Source organism: Pyxicephalus adspersus, chromosome 10 (assembly GCF_032062135.1).
Source record: "Pyxicephalus adspersus chromosome 10, UCB_Pads_2.0, whole genome shotgun sequence".
Taxonomy (NCBI): domain Eukaryota; kingdom Metazoa; phylum Chordata; class Amphibia; order Anura; family Pyxicephalidae; genus Pyxicephalus; species Pyxicephalus adspersus.
The window spans coordinates 8536847-8562017 of NC_092867.1; the positions used below are offsets into that span (position 1 = coordinate 8536847).

The window sequence follows — 25171 nt, forward strand, 5'->3', positions numbered from 1 at the left end:
GAGACAGAATAGTGCCTGTTCCTTTCTGCAATAACCCCCTGCCTGGTCCTGTATTTTGGGACTTTAGTTCCACTTCAAAGCAACCCTTCCTAAGAAAAACATGGAGGCCGTCTTTGTTTGACTTCCCATCTGGTTGTCATATTGATCCTCTGATGTCTACTTTTATTGTGTCAGGTGATAACACAAATGAATCAAATCTTAAAGGAATAATAGTCGATACAATCTAAATTATAATTGGGAATTTTATTTTGTTCAGAGTTTTGTCTAATAACAGTACTCACCAACAACATACAGTAGTTGAATTTTGGTAATATAATTCCAGATAACATTGCTTCCCAGAGAAGTAAAAAACTCAAAATATTAAAAAGTAAGTAAATTCTATAAAGAAGAGACAGAACAATAAATTAAAATGGGAGAGGTAAACTTTTCACACCAGGTTGGGCAGTTGGAAGACCTGATCACATTGTGTTGCTCCATCCAGCACACAGCTAACTTGTCTCCTTTGCTAGGTGCAGGTTGTCCCCCAATGGCTGTTGTCATTGTGAGACCAATATGACGCTTGGCAAGAGACATCTGTCAGCTGTACCATAGAAACAACTGCCAGAGACAACTTTCGTCAGTTTTATGAGACAATATGGCTGGGGGACACTAAGGGAGGGAGCAGAAAAATTGAATCACTTCAGATTTTACTTCAGCTGTCCTATCACCCTCTACTGACAGTCAAAGAAAATGTGTTTTTCAAACAAAGTCCTCTCACAATTGGCAGGGGGGGGAAAGTAATGGAGTGTAAGACATCTGGTCTTAGCTTGGGATCACCGGCTGCCAAGATAACTAAAAATGCTCTTTTTTGGGACCTCCCCCGGCAATAACAGAGACGACCACCCCTAAAAAGTGCCTGCATATGTATCTGCAGTCTGAGATTTATTTGCACCACCATCTGCTGGTGAAATCGGGTATTGTCAGAAGTCAGTGAAATGCAACTTTTCTAAGCCTAAAACAGGGAGCTACTGGGATTAGGGGGCTGTGGGAGACGAGGGGCCCCAATAATATAGATGATTTACATTCATCCTGGAAATCATCTTTCATGGAATCCTGTGCTATTAGAAAAATATAGGGGCCTCCTTTGCTGACCTTTGTAAAAGTTGCCTGGTTGTCTTTACTTTTAAGTATAAAGAGTCTAGTTTATTTTGCTATAAAGCCAACACGTTTCGTGAAAAAAAAAGAGCTTCCTTCATCAGCGCCAATTAAAGTTATTTGTTGGTATAAAATCAATTGGAACCTGAAAATTCTGAGAACTAGAGGTCAGAAAAAAACTTCCATATTTCTCTTTCCTTTAAAATCCATTAGCTGCAGATTTTTTTGGATCAGAAACAGAAGGATGAAATGAGGCCAACAAATGCTAAACCTAAGAAATAACAGCTCAGGCACCGGTGCCAGTAACTGATCCCTGAAAGCACTTTGATAATTTACTTACATGCTCCCAACACCCTATCTAAAGGTAATCTCCTGTAACTTTAACAGAAATATATTGCTGTCTGTTCTATGGCATTACTCACAGGACAAAAATAATTTAGTAGTTATACCTACTCAGAAAATAATTTATTATCTGTAAAGTGACATCAGGATTACATTTCATTTATCACCATACAGGGAAAAAAAACAACAGCTATTTCATACCATTAAACGAATGTGCCTAACCTGATGACCCGCTTGCACTTTAGGTGGCAATTGGCAGCCATTGTCTTCTTGGGTAAACCAAAGGCTAGGTCTCTATAAAAATTCAACAGTCTTTCTATCATCCCATTTGGAATATATAACAGAATCGGGGTTTGCCTGATCAGATTTGATTTGAAAGAGTTGAATGTATGAAGTTAAAGTGTATGTCCAAGCATTACCTAAATTTACCTTCCTTCCAGTTTCGGAGAGGTTGTTGTCAGTCTAGTAAAATCTTTGCAAGGGTAGCTTTTGGGGCAGCTCAGCTCCTATTATTGAAGGATGCCTGGAAAGCTCTCAAAGTATCTATGTGAAAGAGGACAGAGTGCTGGGGCAAAAATCTAGGAGGCAGTTCTGACAACACTGGTTGGGCATTCAGTGAAGCAGCGGCACTGTGTTGTCAGGCTAAACATATTAAGAGTTCAATGGATTTCTGGCAGGAACAGGTATTTTTCTGTACATAGAATATTTCAAGGGATAAAACACTTGGGGTGTATGTGTATTGCCGATTTTGTTTTGCCCTGACATACACAATCCTATTGAAGAAGATCTTATGTTGGGGCCAATTTAGAAAAACTGAAAATGTAGACAATTCCATTTCCTGTTGATAGCTTCCACTGGCAGTTCTTACAGTTTGGCCCCAGTTTTTTTTTTTCCCTAAACCAGCCCCTTTTTTTATAAAAGTTATTTTGCAATTTGAAAAAGAATCTCATGACCCATTGTACCCTTTCTCTACAGCACAAAGCGAATGCAGATTGGCAGTTGCATGGTAAACTCCAGTGGGATGACAATACTGTTTGTCCATATCATTCTGTGAAACATCAAAATGAGCAGACGTGGCTCCAGACACAAAGCGAGGTGGCCTGAAGTTTGGAAAGGTCTCAATAATGACTTGGCCAATGAGTTGGTCTCAGGAGATGGTGGAAAATTCTTTCAGTAGCGTCTCTTGGCTTAGGGTGTTGAAGGCAAGGTTTTTCCGTACGTTAATACTTATCGATCGAACCTGAAAATAAAAGTGTAAAACTTAGAACCACAACTTGGACCCAACTACAAGGAGGACATTCCACTGTGCTACCTAGAATATTTTGCTAAAAGCACTGCCATGGTTGCCAATCATGTGACCACATACCAAGGCATCTGTCTCATTGGTCCCACCATGTGCTGCCAATACATTTGTTGGGCTCCCCTGCTAAAATGTTTTAGAAATAACTAGCACTTCTGGATTATGGGTCAGCACAACGTGGCCTTTTCAATACTTTGCATTGTCACATTGAGGAAGCGAGCCTTTGTACTATGAACTTGAATGTAGCACTTGTTATTTTGGGTTTTGGGAGGCAGAGGAGGCGGGGGAAAGGTAAGTAAAAGCAGAAAGGAAATCCGCCAATCCAACTACATCATGTTGACAGCCAGATTTCTCAAATGAACAGAACACATGGCATGTTTTTCTTTACATAGAAAGCCTTGTTAATTTTTTTTATAATGGATTTTTTAAGTGGTCACTTTTGATGAAAACAAAGCTAGGTGGATGTCGTCTTTAATAGCCAATCTAATGTCTTCTTGCCAACAAGATGTTTTGAGGTCTTTAAATAGAGATTAGAGGGTGCTGGGTGGCTGTCACCATCAGCACCAACCTCAGTTGAAATTGAAAGAATTTTTACACCCAGACCCCCGACATAGCGCATTCAGTATTCTTCTCCGCCTTTTTTAGCCGGGACAACACTCAGCATTTTTCAGTAGCCACCCGGCTCTTTTTGGGTGGTTATTGAAGAGTTGGGTCACAATACAGGGGCTGCCACCCACTTACACTGTCTTCCCATCCGGCTTAAAAAAATGTCTGGGATTTACAGTGGGATTGATTGTGATTACTTTCTCTGGCTTTTTAACATGCAGATATCTCATTTTCTTGAGTGACAACCTTTAAATGACTTACCAGCTCCTTAAAAAAGGTGGCTTCCTTGTGTTGTTCAGAATATCGTTCGTACTGGTCAAGGCCATCCTGCAGTTTCAGCGTTAGCGTGTCATAGTTGGATCGTACAACTTCTAAAACCTGGTAAACAATACAAAGAAATGATTCTTAAAATCAGATGTATGAATAAGTATTTTTCTTGTAGAGTGAAGAACATTGAAGAGGTATGTTGAGTAATTTTGTAGCATTCAAAGCGGAACCCCAAAATAAACAAATATTTTCTAAATACACAAGGAATGCGTATTCTTATGTAAATCTTGCTGTGCACTGTGTATTTTTTTTTAATACTTGTGCAATACCTTCCTGTAGTAGAGGTCACTGCTGTCCTCCTTTATTTTGGAAAGAGACTGGTCTTGTGTCCACCCTACCTGTAGTTTTAATAAAGGCAGCCTGCAGTGGGTAGATACGTGGATTCCCTCCCACAGCTCTATTATTTGCACAAGATGAGCACACAGCAGTTTTTGAAACATTTTTTAAAAGAAATACCATGCTTTGTAAGGGTATAAAGAGTGTATGTAAGGCCCTGGCCCAGCACCAATGCTCGTCAGATGCTAGTCCCCCAATCTAACCTTCACCTATAGCAAGCTAAGCTTTGAGAGGCTAAATGCACCTTCTCAGCACATTGTTGCCCCCAGTACTTTTGTGCCCAGGAGATGGTGTCTGGGAAAGGACTGACAGAGGACAAGGATCCCACAGATAATGCAATACCATGATTACAGCAGAGGCAAGTCTAGAATACAGAGCCAGAGGTCGACACAGGTAATCAGTGCACCAGACAAGGACGTCAAAGATAAAGACAAAGCAGAATTTGGGTCACAGGCACAAGGTCGGTCTAGGGAGCATACACTCACAGCGTCAGCAACTGTAAATCTAACGAATAATCACACCAGCAGCAAATCAGCCTGGCTTAACTTTTTCAACTGGTGACTATGAGCAGAGAGGCTCCTATTAAAGTCCTATTAGCCAATGGCAGTGCAGGATAAAACCAGGGACTAATCTGCTCCTAAAATCCCCTTCAGCTGTGCACAGCCTCAGAGTGTGTGCTGGGGATGCTGAGAAAGTACATCTCAGGCTGCACGGCTAAAGGGAAGCCGGGGCTGCTGCTATTTCCTTGTTCTCCTTGCTGATGCAATTGACAACACTGGACAGAATAAACAGGGTGAGATACTGTGGTGGTGCACAGCACGGGATCGCCGGCTGGATAAGCATCTCCTAACATACTCTAAGTTCATTTAAAATTAGATGTCTATCTAAGACAGGACAATGATGCTGTTCATTCACCGTGCAATTTTGATGCAGAACAAAAAGCACTATTATCCTATAACAGGTGGATACAGAATTTATCTACTTGCATGATCAACAGGTAATAAAACTTTATTACCCATTGGAATTCTAAATTTTGTTTATATATTTATAAATATATATATATATATATATATATATATATATATATATATAGACTTATCATCTTTATTTTTTTTTATTCTGCCCACAGATACACTTTTAATGTCTGGGCATCTAAGCATCCATGACCTCTGGTTATGAATGGGTCAATACTTCGAGTGGATGGCATCCTGTGAAAGTATGGCGAGTCTTTCCGCAACCAGTGTTCAATGCAGCACGTTCTGCAAAAGCTGCAGTGTAAGTAATATGTTTAGAGGATTCCCATTACCCTGCTGATAGAAAATACATTAAACCAGAGTCATTCATCTGCACAGAGGATTTCTGTATAGAGCAGTCTGCAATAATTACTTGTTCCAAATACGGTCGGAGCAGATAACGAGTAACGAACTGTCTACTCAAAGGATCTGCTATGTCTTTTATATCCAATGGCTCAAACTTTTTTTTGGAATAAGATGAATTCATTTTTTGCCTTATTACAAATGCAGTCGGGAATTCATATGGCCAATAACTCAACAAAATGTCAGACTTGGTGAACTTATTGTTTTTGCATTAAGTTGCAGTTTTGTAACAATAAAATGTGTAAACTTGTAAACACGTTCTTCAAGTTATTGAAAGATTTTTGAGTCTGCTCCCTTCTCAATGGAAAAATACATCACAGGAGAGATATTATCATTGCAGCCTTGACAGAAATAGTAACTAGCAGTTGGTGCATCTCACTATGGTCCATCTATAATAAAAGATATCAATTTTAGGCAGGCCGACCCTTAAAAATGGACCTGTTGGAAATGTGTTTAAATCTTACAGAGAGTATGATAGGAAAGAAAAGGGTTTGCATTGTTTGAAAGCATATCAAAACAATAATAATGTCATGACAATACCAAAAATATACAAAAGGCCACTATTTGTGTTATTATTATTATAAAACAGGATTTATATAGTGCCAACTTATTACGCATGGCTGTTTATTAAATAGGGGTTGCAAATGACAGATACAGACAGTGACACAGGAGGAGGAGAGGACCCTGCCCCGAAGAGCTTACAGTTTAGGAGGTTGGGGGAATTAACACGCAATAGGAGGGGAGATATGAAATAACAGGAAGTAGTGAGATTTTAGGAGACATAAGATGATGGGTAGGCAGGTATAAAAAGATGGGTTATAACAGTTTTTTAAATTAACAGAAAATAGGATCAAGCCTAAAAGGACAAGGAAGACCATTCCAGAGAGTCGGGGCAGCTCTAAAAAAGTCTTGGAGCAGTGCGTGTGATGAGGTTATGAGTGAGGAAGTCATTAGTAGGGCATTGGAGTTGATCGTGTTCTGTAATCAGTCCAATTAAATGTAAATACCAGTTGTAAAAGTCATAGCTCCTGAGCCTCTCTATTAAGAGGCAAGAAGAGGTGAATACAACTTCTATACCTTATACTTTCAAGATCTGCATCGAACTTAGCCTGTCTTTATTTCTGGATCTTTTTGACCTATGGCCTCGACATTTGCTTAGGTATTTTCAAATCATCAGTTTAAAGAAACAGATTAATCATAGGTTTGTTTAGGTTCTAAAGGTTTTCCAAGTATCAGACCAGTATTCTAATCAGCTAGTTGCGTATGTTTTTTTTAAAGTAGACATGAACTGCTGAGTTTTAAAATTCAGCATTCAAAAACTGAGCAAACTGTGAGCAAGGGACCTTCTGCGATTAGCTGCCTTTTTCACAATCACTGAGCTGCAACTGGGCATCCTGGCATCCCTTCGAGCTACAAGGACTGCATGTGTGGGATTTACATCATCCCGACATGGTCAATCAAGATGGCCAAAGATCCCAGAAAAGGAACGTAAGAAGTTGGCAACACCTACATAAAATTAGACATGCATTAAATAGGGGTTACAAATGACAGACAGAGACAGACAGTGACACAGAAGGAGGTAAGGACCCTGCCCCGAAGAGCTTACAATCTAGGAGGTGGGGGAAGTATCACACAATAGGAGGGGGATATGGGATGGTGGGAAGTAATGAGGGTTTAGGGGACAGAAGAAGACAGGTAGGTTTGAAAAGATGGGTTTTGAGTGCTCTTTTAAATGAGCAGAAAGTAGGAGCAAGCTGAACAGGATGATGAAGAAAAACCCAGAGGTTGGCGGCAGCTCTAGAAAAGTCTTGGAGCCGTGTGTGTGATGAGGTTATGAGAGAGGAAGTCATTGGAGGAGTAAAGAGAGCGGCTGGGAGTGTTTTTGTGTTTCAGGTCAGAAAGGTAATGTTTATTTTCAACTGGTAATGCCAGGAATAACAGACTTCCGTTCCTTGCTGTCCTTGGGTTGTATGTTCACTCCATCACTGCATCTATAGAGGAAGCCATGGTTGTGGCAGAGGCTGGACTTTAAACATGTCTGCCTTTGTTCATCTTTATTACATGGTTAGATTAGTTGCTATCATGATCGTCTCATTAACAGAATTTATTCATTGATCTGTCGCTGGAAACGTCCATCGGACTCAACAATGGCAGCCCCAATAATCCCTCAGGACAAGCATTTTATTGATTCAGTATGGGTATCAGTATACCATTTCGCTTTAAGTCGACCCTGCAAACTTTTAGAAACTTCTGCATATAGTCAATAAAGGTTTTATATTCCCCATGCTCGTATTGTGTTTGAATTTAGTGGCTCTTGAAAGATATAATAGTGGGTTATCAACATCGACCGATCATTAACCAATTTTCATTTTCACGGGAATTGAAGAGGCTACTTGCAGCACTCAAGTAATTCAGTATAATCTCAGCTGCAAAAATACCGGCAATCATCTTTTCAAAATGTTTCCGGTGTCCATTACCAGATAAATGTAATTATCCAAGGTGGATTGATTCTGGGCTGCACAGATACGGGCAGTGGAGATGGCCTTCTACATTACACTGGTATGTCTGTCTCCAACTGACATATTATTTTCCAGGGCTGATTGCAGGTTAATATGGTGAGAGAACACCAGCGGATCAGTCACAGCTCTGTTACTACACAGTGAAAGAATACATTTATTGGTTGCCATGTAATTGTTTTCAACTTTCACCCTGAAAAGAAGTACTACTGGCAGTGAGTTTTACCTTTATAAAAGGGAAAGCCAAGATGGAAAGGGATAAAAAGATGGAGGCTGGGATACAGAGAGATAAAGATACGGAGGTAGGGGTCCAGAAGGATAAAAAGATGGAGGTCGGGGTCCAGAAGGATACAGAGACAAAGGCCAGGGTACAGAGGAATAAAGAGACAGAGGCCGGGGTGCAGAGGACTAAAGAGACAAAGGCCAGGGTACAGAGGAATAAAGAGAACAGAGGAATAAAGAGACAGAGGCCGGGGTGCAGAGGACTAAAGAGACAAAGGCCAGGGTACAGAGGAATAAAGAGACAGAGGCCGGGGTACAGAGGAATAAAGAGACAGAGGCCGGGGTACAGAGGAATAAAGAGACAGAGGCCGGGGTACAGAGGAATAGAGAGACAGAGGCTGGGGTACAGTGGGAGAAAGTGAGGGATGCTGGGGTCCAGAAGGATAAAAAGACACAGGTCAGGATCCAGAAGGATAAAAAGACAGGGGTCAGGGTCCAGAAGGATAACGAGACATAGGCTGGGGTATGGAGGGATAGAAAAATGAAGGCTGGGGTCCAAAAGGATAAAAAAAAAACAAAGGCTGGGGTAAAGAAGGATAAAGAGACAAAAACTTGGGTGCAAAAGGATAAAGAGACGAAAACTTGGTTCCAAAAGAATAAAGAGACGAAGGCTGGGGTGCAAAAAGATAAAGAGACAAAGGCTGGGGTCCAGAAGGATAAAGAGACGAACGTTGGGGTCAAGAAGGATAAAAAAAACACAGGCTGGGGTCCAGAAGGATAAAAACATAAAGGCTATGGTCCAGAAGGATAAAAAGATCAAGGCTGGGGTCCAGAAGGATAAAGAGATGAAAACTTGTGTCCAAAGGATAAAGAGACGAAGGCAGGGGTCCACAAGTAAAACAAGACAAAAGCCTGGGGTCCACATTGAAGAAGAGATGAAGGCTGAGGTCCAGAAAGATAAGGAGACGAAGGCTCCGGGTCTAGAAGGATACAAAGACATAGGTTGGGGTCCAGAAAGATAAAGAGATGAAAGCTGGGATACAGAAGGATGAAGGGTAAAGAACAACAGTGTAAAATGGACAATGCTCAACGTCCATTGAAAAAAGGAAGGAGACAGAGCTATTCTCCAGAGGATGAAGAGACTCTATAATGGCTGCCATACATATGCAACAGCTTTACCAAATTCTGACTTCTAAGTCACCCTATTTGCTGTATTTTTGTTCCAGGTCAGTATCTGAAACTTTAGAAAACTAGACACTTCGTATTGTCAGCGGTCATAAAGGTAATTACCACCTTAATAAACAGTATCTGCAGGTCTAATTCCTGAAATATATTTAGATATATACCAGATCGGACTTATCTACAGAGTTAGGATTTTTTTTTCTACCAGAATTTAATGCCAGCATGTCTAACAAAACTAGTTGACCACTTTCATAGCTGTTCAAAATTGCTGCCTCCCTTGGGTTTACCTAACACCACCCACCCATTCCAGAAAACATACACAAAATTGAAAAACACATCCAATTCCCATTAACGTCTGACATCTTTGATTGGGAAAGAGGTGTTGGCCATTCAGGCAGAAACGGATCAATACCAAAGTTAAAAGTTTTTGAGATGGCCAGCTCAATCTACTTCGTACCACTGATAATGAAGAAAAACAAGACATGAAGGAAATCAGATTGCTAATAAGGATTTCTGGGACGCATGGTGAATTCCAAGAAGTTTTTATCAGCAGAAGCCAAATTATCCCCAGTAAATGTTTTTAAAGTCAGATGTGCAGCTACAAAATGATGATTGCTGATCAGTATCTCACAGTCCCTGTATTGTGTTACACAGAGTCCGGGGAGAGGTTTCAGTCTGAGCTTTATGGGACGAAACGTATTGCTTTTATTCTCCAGATCCTCCTAATAGGCAAGGCAAAGGCTATGGAATGCATTCTAAATACCAAAGTGCTAGGAAGAGACGCTCCTATAATTGTCTCAACGCTTCACGAGTAACACCAGAAGGCTAAAAAGTGCCCAATACATCCTGGTAATAAAAACGTCTCATAAGGGAATGATATTCGCATATAATCGGCCTCATTTATCAACGGTACTAAACAAGAACTACTCAGTGTTGTACTAAAACTATCAATCAGAATCAGTGTTTATACACTTCAAATACTACATTCCAGGAGAGATTTCAAAATATGTTTGGCAGGTACATAGTGAACAGCCCTCCTTAAAAATCATATGGAATGAAACTCATGGACTTCATAGACCATGTGTAAAAGTCCAATGTTAACCCTAACTGTGCTTGAATAAAAAGTGCCTAATTAGAAGAAACCAATACATCTCAACCACTCCCCTGATAAAGCCATATTGGCGAAACGCGTGGGGATGGCTGATTAGAAGGTCTGCATGATTTTAGGGTTTTTAGGCTGGTATTGGGAATAGTCAACCACCCATCATGGATGCTGTGCATCACAGATGCTTCCTGCATTGTCTGGCAGTAACTGTTCTGTTTTCTAGCCTCAGCCTAAAGCCCTGTACACATGCCCAATGGACGTCAGAGAATTGTTGCTGGAAATTATCTTTTGTGAGTATTTCCAGTGAAAGACGAATGAATGAGTGCTGTACACAGAGGTTTAATAAAGAGGGGGGAGGGGAAGACAATTCACCATAATGTGCTCTCCTCCACATGTCAGATTTTCGACTAAGTCGAGCACAGCATTTGTCTTGGGTGACCATGGATGGGGTAAGGCTTTGCTCATCTCTTTTCATTCACACCTGAAATGAATTTAACCAATTTAAACTAAAAGTTCAATTAAGCTTTAAATACCCCAAGTTAAATTTAGGGTTTGAACAGTTTGCTACTGTCAGGAAAGGTCAACGGGTTCAAAAATTAAAAGCTAAAACACAAAAGAGCTATGCAAGAGAGTGGCTGAAAAGTTACACTTGAAAAAGGTAAATTATAGAAATAAGTGCATTTGAAAATGTCATAACTTTCATTCACAGGGCATTTAAATAGCATGTTATTTGTTTCAGACAGATCAGTGTTTTTTTTTATTATTTTTTTTTAATGCTTTTCAAATGTATTGTGTTTAATAAAACTTTACATCAAATAAAAGACTTGTATTTCCTAATAAATAAAAAACAACTTTGCTTGGCAAATCAGTCATTTGACACTGAGAATCTGAGACTCTAGGTTTGGGTATGTAGGTGTCAATGATCTGTGGTTACAAAAAGAGTTTATTGGGTATTTTGCCCAAAAACTCAAGATGCTTTTAATTGCAGGTAAATGCACAGAGAAATAAAAGTATTTTAAATGTCCACTTTCAATAAATGATTTGTATACTTGCAATGCACTTTTGAGATAGAAAGTTTGTAGTAATGCTGCATATGCCCATCAAATAATAATTGCCTGAGATGAACAGTTGTGTTTATCTTGAGGGAAAATCCGATGTGTACAGCAGTCCTCATCAGTACGCCATGGCAGATGGATCAATAATCGATCGGGAATGACTGCCTATGAAGGAGAGAACAGTGGAGTGCCGCTCGCTTGCCTCCCCTATTTTTAGAACAGAACGGCACTGTGTGTACAGGTCTCGCTCATTCATCTCTCACTGGAAATGATCACAAAAGAATGTTTTCAGTGGCAATTCTCCGACGTCCATCAGACGCACATACAGGGCTTTCAAGTCAATCCCTTTGCACAGTTCTCTTCTTCATGTCTTGGTGATCTCTTCTTCTGAGAAGATCTAACTACTCTGTACCAACTCAACTCCTCAGCCCCTCAATAGACCAGAATTTTCCAACCAGGGTTCCTCCAGAGGTTGTGATGGGTTCCTTGAGCAATGAGCATCTCTCAGATCATTTACCACTGACACCAATGATCATTTTGGCTATCTGTAAGGGTGACAATCTTCTTAATGGCCATCAATGTAAGGGACATTCTTGCTACTGACCACCATACTAATATACTGTGATCTGTGGATATAATATTTATAGGAAGGGTTCCTTAAAGGCCTGAAAGGTATTTCATGGGTTTAAACGGTTGAGATTTAGGGTGCCAATTGAGTCTGCTGGGGCTGAATCCAAGATGGTGGCGGTGAGGCTTTATAGTCTCATGGAAAGATTTGTGTTTAAATAAAAGTCATAAAAAGTGTCACTCACAACCCAGGAACTTTAGTTGATCCCTGTTGCCTCTGGAAACTCTATGTGCTGCTAAACACGCATTAAGAGGAACGCTGTCCTATGCCTACCAGGCCCTCCTGGCAGCACACACTCCCGTCTCTCCTAATTTCGTTGCTAAATGGGAGGTGGATTTAAATACTCAATTTACTGAGGAACAGAGGGGGATGATGCTTCATTTTTGTCATAAAGCTTCAATTTCTAACCGATACCAAGAGACCGACTACAAACTGTCCACTCAATGGTATAGAACACCCTCCAAGCTTGCTAAGATTTTCCCCCATGTGGATGGCTCTTGCTGGAGGTGTGGTGCGGCACAGGGTTCGCTCATACACATTTTCTGGGAATGCCCCAAAAGTAAAGTTTTCTGAGACTCGGTGGAGGATATCACTCTTAGGCTTACCGATGTGGAAAGTAGAGACAAACTGGCCTTGGCCCTCCTTCACGTTTCTGATTTGTCAAAGAAGGTGTACAAACGTTCACTGCTAAGACATCTCTTGAACACGGCAAAGGTATGTATTCCGGCTTGCTGGAAGAGTAATACCCCACCAACACTAGAACATTGGCTGAAATGGGTAGCTGACATTTACAGCATGGAGGATATGATTTCTACTGATGCCAATAGATGTGACAAATTTACCCAGACATGGTATCACTGGATCCAATTCTATCTGTAAAATGTACTCATCTACAACAATCTCTGAACTGACACCTTCACCCCTGAATTAATACTATACATTCATGTGTTTTTTGTTGTAATGGAGTTATGTATGTATTTATGGAATCTGCTCGTTTTCCTTGTTACATCCTCCTCCCTTCTCTTTTCATCCCTCCCCTTTTCTAGTCTTCTAGCTCCCAGGTTCTTACCTACCTGAAAAGTTGAAAAATGGAAATGCCCGGGTTTGTTTTTTTTACTAATTGTTACTATTTACATGTTTCTGATGTCTTGTTTGCATTGTCTAATGTATCATACAATGTTTGTAATTTTTGTACATTCCTTGGTATTTCTTAAGAAAAATTTTCTTTAAAAAAGGGTCACTGTAAAGGTGTTGTTATAGTTTGTCACCATCTAAGACAAGACTGTTTTATATGTGTGCGTGAACAGTTCATGCATGGGCAGCAAGATGTATTTGAACTTCACCAAAATGATTTTATTAGAGGAACACTCAGCTAATCTAAGTTGAATAAAATTTGAATGACAATAATTACAGGTTAAATGGCAGGCATAACAATGAGTGCACATGAAAGAGCAATCGGGTAGATTGAATTATGAATCACATCGGTGAATATGCAGATTGATCAGAAATCCCTGCCTGGCTGCAATAATGTGAAATCTTCAGGCACATCGTGTCGCCGTGATTGCTTTTTAAAATCTAATGAGGCTGTTTTATTCCATCATCTTTTTGTTAAAATTCTGCAGAAAGTAACAATAGATGAAATGTACAAGTTCTTCTGTAAAAGAATTGGTTGATAAACAGATCCTCAACCCCGGGTCTTAATCTGAATGCATCTGAACCCAGGTATATGAACCCAGGTATATGAAGCAGGTTTGCTGCTTTGACTTTTACTATGGTAGAGTCCACCAGCATGACAGCACTTTTAACATGCTTTTTATTGCAAAGGTACTGCCAGGGTTTTGCAAAGCTGCATTGCTTGGCTGAAGGATCTTGATATGTTTGGTATGTATTTCTGATGGCCATCATGGAATCTCAGGGCAGGAGCGCTGAACCAAACAGGTCATTATATAGATATATTTAGGTTAGCCTCTTTCTGTGCTATTTTATGGTATAGTTAGATTCCCCTGTCCTAGGGAGAGCCTGGAACCATGACAGGCAGTACAGGAAAGGGTGAGCTTACAGGAGAGAGGATCAGGTTGGTATCTTGAGAAGATGGTTCAGAGCAATGGTGTGCAGCCCATACAGGAGTGCCTGTATGGCACCTCTTTTAGACAGTTGTTGTCTACCTTTTTACCAAAATAATTGAAAAAACATTGCTGTAACCAAAACGTAGTCAGCCCAAACGTGGCTGTAAAATACCCTAATCTGGCCCTTGAGGCACAATTCCTTCCATGAGAACCAACAATGAGATGCTATTCCTTCCACAGACCAATAATAGGGAACCATTAAGAAATATTCCTTTAACCGACATCAACGATGAGGAACTTTTCCTTCCAATGACACCATCAAGGGAGCTAAATTCTTTACACTGACCCAATAATAAGGAACTTTTTTTTCCACTGACACCAAAGATTGGGCAATATTCCTTCCACTGACACCAACAATAAAGAAATTTTCCTTCCACTGACAAAAACAATGGAGCAAAATTCATTACCCTGGCACCAAGAATGGAGAACAATTCTTTCAACTGACCCAATAATAAGGAACTTTTCTTTCAACTGACACCAACTTTTTGCACTGACATCAGTAATATTCCTTTAACTGACATCAACGATGAGGAACTTTTCCTTCCAATGACACCATCAAGGGAGCAAAATTCTTTCCACTGACACAACACCATCAATAGATCAATATTCCTTCCACTGAAACCAACAATGAAGAACTACTTTTTCCACTGACATCAATAATAAAATACTATTTTGCCCACGGACACAGATACTGAGAAACTTTACTACTTTAAACACTTACATGGACAATGAGGAACTATTCCTCAGTTAACATTGATGAAGCATAATTCATTCCACGGACACCCAACACTTGGGGAATATTTTTTTTACTCCAATTGACCATGGCATCTGAGGTCTGGCCCCCCTACAGTTGGAAGAGGAATAAACCAGTATTCTGACGTAATAACCTACCCTGTCGGGGTGTCCTACCTCCAGTGCTACAATCCTGTGTTGTCTGACCTGACCTTAACCTGTTCTTGCCTGATGACCAAGGGTAATCTACATTTCCAATGCCTAACCTTAACTCATTCTTAGTGCCTAAAGCTTATTTCCCCCACCACTATTAGTGCCTATCTTTAATTTTTTTACTTGGTGCCTAATCCTAACCTTTCTTCCTGATAACTAACCTTAAAGTCCCACTTTTAACATGGTGGTTCTTGAAGAAAAGGCCAGGCAATGTATGTTCTGCAATAACTGTTCTTACCTGCCCGAGTTACACGTGAAATAAAAGCTTTCCTGTGCGGGAGTTACATCACCAGAGCACGGCCAATCAGCATGGCTGAAGATTGTCTTTAGGGAGAAAAGAAGGTATATGGCCGCGCCTTGCTATGGAACATGGATAGGTAAGTATTTCTGGGTTTAGTTCTGCTTTAATCGTCTTGCCTGCTAAAGGTAGGAGAAGAAAAGATAATGGATTTTGCTGGCAGAATCAATAGAAAATAAAATTATGTTACATAAAGGGACTCACTGCTGTGTTAATGCGATTTACAGGCTGCATAATAAATGTAATTTTGCCCAGAGTTCTATTTCTTGGCACTTGCAAACCCAATAAAACATGACATTTGACCAGGGGGTGTCTAAGCTTAAGGACAGGTCTATGGAACTGATCACAGTCGTTGTTCAGGTGACAAAAATAATTAATTATAAGTAATTTGCAACATGCTAGACAACTTGGCAAAAAATTATTATTAATAAACAGTATTGATATAGAGTCAACATATTACGCAGTGCTGTACATTAATTAGGGGTTGCAAATGAAAGACAGTGACACAGGAGGAGGAGAGGACCCTGCCCCGAAGAGCTTACAATCTAGAAGGTGAGGTAAGTACCACACAATAGGAGGGGGGGGATATGGAATGATGGGAAGTAGTGAAGGTATTAGGAGACAGAGGAAGACGGGTAGACAGTTTTGAAAAGATGGGTTTTGAGCGCTATTCTAAATTAGCAGGAAGTGGGAGCACGCTGAAAAAGATGGGGAAGACCATTCCAGAGAGTCGGGGCAGCTCTAGAAAAGTCTTGGAGCCGTGTGTGTGACAAGGTTATTAGTGAGGAAGTCATAAGTAGGTCATTGGAGGAGCGAAAATATGATCCTGACTGAAATCAGGAGCGGAACTCCTGGCCATCATCCGCCATAAGTGACGGTTTGAAAATATGCAATTATCACATTTTTCTTTGTGACGTGTGCACCACCTCGGATATGTACATTATTTGTAATTTGCAGCTCTTTATATTTTTATCCCGCTGGTGAACACGTATAACAATTCAGCAAGATTTTTTTTTTGTCAGCAAAATTCTTGGTCTAATCCATATCTAAAGGGTTTACTAAATATTTACTGATCTGTTTTCTAGTTCTCTGGGTTTATGTAGAAGGATGAGCATATTCGGCAATTTCCTGACAAATAAGATGCGCACAGTTCATTCATGTTTGGCACAAAAGGATTTAAATGTGCGATGGTCGGCTGTTTTTTCATTTTGGTTTGAAGATTTGTCAGGGGAAATTGTCAGAAACAAGTATACAAGAAGGTATAGGATGCACAGGTTTGTTTATTAGCAAAGTATGAATAGGAGAAAGAACAGAAATGTGACGACAAACATCCGATATGGGGGCAGGATAAAATCTAAAGCTGAACTTCAGAGAGATATAAAAGACACAGAGTAATGAAGCTATGAATACGTAAAATGCCCCCTAAATATTTTTATTTTATAAACACAAGCAGTGTCAGTACTAGAATATGACCAAGGATCAAACCAGGGAATAATCTGGAAAGAGGACAGTAAAAGGTGTCAATCAATTGTAGAGCATTACAAGTAGCATGCAAACAGAAGGAAAGAACAGAGAACGGATCAGTCTGCTGCTTCTTCTTTCACTGTCTAGCCATTAGCTGGGGACAAGAATGAGACCTAAAACTGTTACTTTACTGCAGGAGAGAAAATCCACCAAACCTTCTTCTCTAAGGCTATGTACACACGTCAGATGATTCTCGATAATCACCTCAGGGCTGATATTGGACGAGAATCTGGTGTGTATACAGCGATTGTCGTCTGACGTTCTGGTATTCGTCCTGGAGGATCCACGGATGATAACCGAGGATCAATTGTAATGAAAATGAAGGGGAGAGAATGCGGCGAGGTGCTGCTCCGCCATCCCCCCCCCCATCCCCTTAGAGCAGAATGTATATACAGACTGGTTCATGCATAGTGCAGTCTTTTGTTGTTGGAAAGGTTCGTGAAATAACCTTTCCAATGACAATTATTGCATGTGTGTAACCATCCTAAGTCAGTCACAGGCTCTAAAGGAGAGTTTATATGTGTGTGTGTGTGTGTGTGTATATACACACACACACACACACACACACACACACACACACACACTATATATGTATACTTTGTTTCTTTTATGTCTGCCTGAAATTCAGCTTTAAATATATATATTAACTCTCTTCCCAACTATTCACTTCATTACAAAGCACAAGGGGGCGCTCTTTGTGTCTGGAGGAAAAGAAGTTTAATCTCCAGATAAGGAAGGGATTCTTCACTGTAAGGTCTGTGTGAATGTGGAATCGGCTCCCTCAGGAAGTGGGACAATAAAGAAAGGAAGAGACTGGGGTTTGTAGGAAGTTTGTATAATATGTATTCTGCAGTGAGTTATTTTAACTTCATACAACACACAATCAATACAAATTCAAATCATAAAAAGGTCCCATCCCCTATATCATTGCTGAGGGGGAGTATGTTGGGACATAAAACTTCCCTGACTGATAACAAAATGACAGATAAGTAATACAGTCTCGAGTTCCGACGCGTTTCCCCTGTATTGGCTTAGTCAGGGGACTTGTGGACCGCAAAGTGCAACTGCGTATAAAGATAACATATATATAATTCATGCGTTTGGGCATAATCTGAATATATTGACATGTATTAAAATGCAATGCAAACATATACCTAATAAAAGCACAAATATCAAACAAAGCGATACTGTTGTGTCAAAATCAATACGTGTGACTAATTTTTCACACTAAAACATATGCAGATATGTAAATATGTGGCAGCATCTTAAAAAGTCATCAATGAAGCTGGATATAATGAATATAGAAATGGATACTAATTACCCAATTTCAAACGGTATAAATTATTCATAATCATTTCAAAATAATTCATAATTTTTACCGTTTGAAATTTGTTAATTAAGATCCATTTCTACAGGAAGTAGTTTCAGCAACTACTATACATTGCTTTAGGAAAAAGCTGGATGATTTCTAGAAGCACAGAATATAACTGGGGAATAAAGCTTTAAAGTAAAGATAGCAGTGACCGTTGATTCAGGGAACATCAGATTGCCTCATGGAATCAGGAAGGAATTTTTTTCCCTGTTGGAGCAAATTGTACCAGGGTTTTTTTTTGCCTTCCTCCGAACCAACTATGTCCATAAGGTTTTATATCTGGGATATGTTTATTTCCCTACTTGATGTCTTTTTTTCAACCTATGTCACTCTATACACACATACACACAAAAAAATGTTGCAATATGTTGCAATAAATTTTGTAAAGCTGACACGTTTAATAACTACCAAAACTACTTAAGAGGCCACTAATGTGAAAATAATGCGTTCTGTAGTACTCTGTTAATATGTGTGATTATAGAATTAAGTACCTTAATACCTGCTTTTATAAAACCAAATTCCATTCCACATTCCCCAGCTTGTGAGCACAAGAGCCTATTTATAGAGTTTTTTAATGTTTTAGGTGTAAATACAGGTTTATTTATTGCATGCCTTTGTAAATCAATATAAAGACACGGCTAAATTAAGGAAATTCTGCAAAAATCAGTCCCTGGTACTAATTTGAGCTTCCAGTTGAGACTTGTATATAGGAATTATTACCTAACAGTAGAATTACCCACTCTCCGACCAACAAATGGCCGGATGAGCCACTCAGGTGGCCTGCACAGAGCCGTGATCCCTAAAACACTGATTGCAGATTCAGCCCCATTCGCGGATAATGGAACAGGTTATCTCATTGTTAAAAAAACATTTTCTATAGAGAGATGTTAGAAGCTCAGATTACTGGAGATGGATATATTTTTATGATATATGATTCCTAAAACAATGGTACAAACTTTTGATTCATGTTTTTGCGGATGCAGAAAAAGCGAGAAATATAGAACGTTTCACATATTCTTCATGGTATATTTTAAATGTATGGGGATGATAGATGGAGGATCAATCTGTAATGCTAGACCACAGAAGTATCAGTGTTATTGGGGTCATATGTGATGACACGTTGTATTTTGTTTTATTATGCTCTTTATGTACAGTTTTTATGAATAAGGATTGGTGTTTTGCTTGTAGGTATGGTTAAGAGTATATGTTTTAATTGTCCATTGTTACTGTACCGGTTGGTTGCTCCCCCTTTGTGTTTCCTTACCTTCCTCTTTTCTTTTGGTTTGCCTGTGCTCACTTGTTTTATTTGTAATATGTATGTTTTATAAATAAAAATCAATAAAAATAATCATAATTAATTGATTGCAAACCAGGTCGTCTCATTCTACATCAGTATAGGACCTCTCAAATGCTCCTTTGGCTGAAAAGAAATAAAATCCCACTGATACATTGAAAAGTGGAGGCTGGTATAGACGTAAAGAAGGAGCAAAGTCTATAATATTGGACATGATTTTGGAAAGGGATGAGCAAGTTGTTGGGATGTCCATACAGGTGTGATGGCCTTCATCCTCCAGCATACTAGTAATATATACAAAAAATATATATCAGGAAATTATTATTGTGAGTAATAAGTGTTTGCCTTAGTGAAAGCACCAATATAATATATCACCTGGATCTGTACGGGAAGAAAAATATGCAGCTTTTTACATTTCTTCTCCAGCAGCAGACACAAAATGGTGCTGAACAATCAACAAGCCTGCTAGTTTATTTTAATTTTTTTTTTGTTATAGGAAATGAAAGTCTAATCCACATTTGAAGGGTGTACTAAATATTTACTGATCTGTTTTCTGGTTCCCTGGGTTTATGTAGATGGATGAAGAGAAGGATTCGCATATTCTGCAATTTCCCACAACAATGAGATGCGCACAGTTTATTCTGTTCAGCACAAAAGGATTTAAATCGGAATCTTTTCTGCTATTTCCAAATTTTAGTTTGAAGCTTTGCCAGCAGACAAGGATATACGCCGCTACAAGCAGGTATAGGCGAGGCTTGTTGATCAACAGGGTATGAAGAGCAAGAGTAGCTAAAACATGATGCAAAACATCCAATAAGGCATGTGGGGTCAGGATTAACAAAACCGGGGCTGTTTTTTTATGGCGGAAGGACACAGCATTGCAAACAATTCCTAGGTTGCCCATTAGCTCTATGGAAAGTCTCTACTAGTGAACTTGTGATTGTGGACTTTGCAATAAATACCAGTATTTGACCTGTCAAGATTAATTTGCATGGAACATAATAATAAATGAGAACAACTGTGCAATGTAACAACTCTTTGTTATTATTCCTGATCCCCGCCACCAACACAATGAGCGGCTGTTAGAGTTGAAATTGAATTCTTGTTCCTCCTTGGAAGATTTAAGGAGTGATTGCATAAAAGGTAATGTCTGGTCTTCAAAGCAAAGTATGTGTCAGTATGTGACAGCTCATATAGACCAAGCTACTTTACTCTTTTTGGCACCATGTCCCTTTGATGAAGATGTATGTCCTTCAATCTAATCTGACACTGCTGCTGTATAGCGGGTCTCATGAGATGCCTTCTCATACCAAGCTCCTTCTGCTGTCGGAATCCATTACTATAAATTTTTGCTTTGGGCCACATATAGACATTCTTTTCCACACACCCTATACATTGCAATGCTTGACGATGGAGCAACCTCTCACTAAGGGAAGGTATTTACCAAAAGAGGTTTAAAATTGGCACAATTTTTCTAATTTCAGATATCTTACAATTGCTTTCGATTCAGCTTTGCTAATAGTTATGCATCACTTCAAAAGTGTTTCTTGACCTTTTTAACATGGGGAAACCCTTGATATAACTTTCAGGTTTTAGAGATCCCCTTCTATAAATTACTATACCCACAGCTCACAGTATATTCTTCAGTCAGAAGAATGCCTCTTACTTTGCTAGCCATTAGAAAAATGCCACCCTTATAGAAAGGCAAAAAAAAAATCATTGGTATCAGTTAAAAGGACAGAGGAGGCACAAACTGTTCATTGTTTAAGAAACCCCTAGTAAGCTTTGGAGGGACCCTAGGTCCTGGTTGAGAAACATTGATCTAAGGGAACATTGCCCACACCGTTGGATATTTGGGTGATGTAATTCCTGTATGTTCAATGTTCTCCTTGCTGGAGAGAAAGCTGTACCCAAAAGTACCAGATATTCCTGCTTTTTGAATCATTCATTCTGTAGACCTATGCCTCCTCTATCTACTCCTTTTTGGTCTTTACCCCACCAGTAATCAGTGGGGAAGCTCTAGCAAAATGAAGCAAAGCTCTGCTCCTATACAAGATGGCCACCTCCACATAGATGCAGAAAAAAAGGAATAGAAAAACAGAAGGAATAGGAAATAGAGGGGAAAATAATAATGTTCTGTCTATTACCTAAACATCTGCTGACTGGCTGCCAGCCTATTGCAGATTCTCCCCAATAGAATGTAACAGAACAGCTGGCTTCTTGGTGCCTAAAGGGCAACCAAGCAGTTTTCCCTGACTGAGAAAGACGGGCTCACAACCTGAAGTCTTATAGGGCAACAGTCAGCTCTCCGCATTGCGATACTATCTGCAATGCCATCGTATCAGGACATAGCACAATGTATTCCAGTCAGAAGTGTCAGTTATCTAGACACAAGTCTATGTTCTAAGGTGACACAACAAATCCCACTGACACAGGTGTCTAAGCCCACAAAGCCTAGAAGATTCTGCAAGGTGAGCACAACAGCACAGTCTTATTGTCTAGAACAATTATAAGTAATAGTGATTACTGCAATAAAAGCACAAATAATCGCCAAAAATGTTCATGCATGTTAGAGAGGGCATAAAAGGTATAAACCACTAAAGAGAAGAGCCAACAGCTTGTCAGGCCAATAAGCAAAAACACTATGCAGCCACAAAACCAGAAGGACAATGCACCTGTCTGTAATAAAGACGGTAGCTAAGCAATTATAATTAGAGGTCACTATGTGCTTAGCGGAGAGAAATTTCTGGAGGTCAATGTTGCATGTCGAATTACCAACTGTCTCTGGTTCCTAAGGTGACCCTGGCTTTTAGGGGTTTGAACTCTGGATAATATAAGGACAAGGATGATCCCAGAGCAATTAGAAAAGAGCAGAGGCTAGGTTTTTAGAGCTGGTGTCTATTTTATATAAAAAAAGGAGTGTTAGGGAACTGCACAGAAATGATATGTGCAAATTGCATCTTCTCCATGACGCCTTTTTTAGCGCTATGCACATCCCCTCCTTTTCCATAGTAGTGCTTGAGCCTGGCAATTGGCCACTTAAATCATAAAGATGTGTGCACATCATAGCTAAAGCACTGAGGTTTTATTCTTCGCGATCTAGAGGCAGATCAAACTGTTAATGAAAAATGTGAAGGTGGGATATGGCATTTAGGATCCAGGGGCAGAGGAGGACATTATAAAGAGATATGAAGGTAGGATATGGCAACTAGGATCCAGGGGCAGATCAGGCAATTATATAGAGATGTGAAGGTAGGATATGGGATTTAGGATCCAGGGGTAGATGAGGACATTATATAGGGATGTGAAGGTAGGATTTGGGATCCAGGGGCAGATCAGGCCAATATTTAGGGATGTGGAAGTAGGATATGAAATTTAGGATCCAGGGGCAGATTAGGTTATTATATAGAGATGTGAAAATAGGATATGGGATTTGGAGATCCAAAGGCAAATCAGGCCATTATAACGGGGTGTGAAGGTGGGATATGGGATTCAGGATCCAGGGGCAGATGAGGCCATTATAAAGGGATTTAAAAGCAGGATATAGGATTCAGGATCCAGGGGCAGATGAGGCCATTATAAAGGGATTTGAAAACAGGATATGAGATTTAGGATCCAGCGGCAGATCAGGCCATTTTATAGGGATGTAAAGGTAGAATATGGGATTTACGATTCAGGGGCAGATCAGGCCATTATAAAGGAATGGGAAGGTAGAATATGGAATTTAGGATCCAGGGGCAGATCAGGCCTTTATATCGGGGTGTGAAGGTAGGATATGGGATTCAGGCCATTATAAAGGGATGTAAATGTAGGACTGGGGACCTGTTGCGCAAGTTCCAATGAGCATATTCTTTGCGAGTACAAAATAATATTTAGGAATCAGTGGTACAATGCCATGTAACTTGGTCTTTTAGCTTCTGGAGTGTGCACAACGGAAATAGAAACATTTTGCATCTACTGATATTTCCTTTAAATGTATTTAAAACATAAAAGAATAATTTAAAGTATTAAGCAGTATTAGGATGTGTTGTTTTTTCCTGTATTTTCACCTAGCGCTCCTGTGAATAGTGACGCATACCTGTCCTAGGTTGGCAATATTCTACTGTAGCTATGGAGGAGCAACACAGAAGTGTGTTATGTGGTTATGCTAGGGATACATATCACCTCCCTCTCTCTTATTACACAACATAGGTGTGAGGCATAGTTATTATTTTTAAACAGTATTTATTTAGCCCACACATATTACAGTTCTGTACGTGAAATAGGAGTTGCAAATGACAGGTACAAATAATGACACAGGAGGAGGAGAGGGCCCTGTCCAGAAGAGCTTACAATCAAGAGGAGAAGAAAGTAGCACACAATAGGTAGGGGGTATGATGATAGTAGAGAGGTTTAGAAGACAGATAGAAGGACAGGTAGGCAATTATGGGCATTTAGAAAAACAGAAAGTAGGAGCAAGCTGAACAGGACAAGGAAGACCATTCCAGAGAGTTGGAGTGGCTCTAGAGAAATCTTAGAGACGTGCGTGTGATGAGGTTATGAAAGAGGAAGTCATTGGAGGAGTGAGGAGAACGGCTGGAGGTGTTTTTGTGTTGCAGGTCAGAAAGGTAAATGGGTCATAATGTGATAGACCTCTGTCAGAATCTGAATCTGAACATTAGCTAATTTACTACACTGTTACAAGTTTATTTAACAGACCAATAGGGGACAAATAAGTGAGGTCGATATTGGATGTTACACTTAGTGTAACCAAATTGGAGCAATGAGCTGCAGACTGCAATCACTTGAATAAGTCATTGTTAAACATGGCCCATAAATTTGAAAGTTTCCTTAATCAGGTGAACAATCAATTGCATTTTTTGTCACCCATGTTTGCTCATCACAAATTTAGGATGTGTTTTGCAGCATTGCTGTTCAATACTGTGACAGTACTCCGCTGCTTTTATTTTTCCAGCCAGGTCTGTCATGAATGAAAAAAAAAAAAATCTCTGCAAAGTCAAAGATAGCCACAAACCACTAGCCTGAAAAAATTTTCCATTCCCAGTTGAATGCCTGCCCATGTTAAGAAATATTGCAGGAAGATTATTTAAACAGATGAAAGTCATCAGTAAAATCAATAAGCAGAGTGGGAATTTTTCAGTCATTTTTTTTCTTGAATGGTTATTTATCAAATCTGTTATTCCAGAGCTGCTTGTTTTTGGCAAGGAGCTATTGGCACGGATTCTGATGTAGGGCGACTTTTTAATTTTACTGATGACATGCTAAGTGGTGACTTTTAAAGGATCCCAGGGGTTATCGTGGGGTTAAAATGAACCTAACCCAGCTATAAATATGCTATGGTGCAGGTACCTTGTGGTGAATATAAAATTTTGTTAAGGTGAGGTTTGGGGTTTAAGTGTTGGGATCCAGGGGTTGAGTGTTAAGGGTTAGGTTTTAGAGTCATGGTAAAAGGTTAATTCTTGGGATAGGGTTCAAGTGAGCGA

At 39.7% G+C, this 25171-nt stretch overlaps 1 protein-coding gene across 1 annotated transcript in view; it reads right to left on the bottom strand.

The window, feature by feature from the left end:
* Positions 1-224: 224 nt before the first annotated feature.
* The window catches only part of ARMH3 (armadillo like helical domain containing 3), a 74474-nt gene continuing 49527 nt past the window's right edge, over positions 225-25171 (bottom strand). The window contains 2 exon segments of the mRNA XM_072424822.1: positions 225-2716; positions 3644-3760. Coding sequence (XP_072280923.1) covers positions 2624-2716; positions 3644-3760 — 210 coding nt within the window. The 3' untranslated portion in view covers positions 225-2623.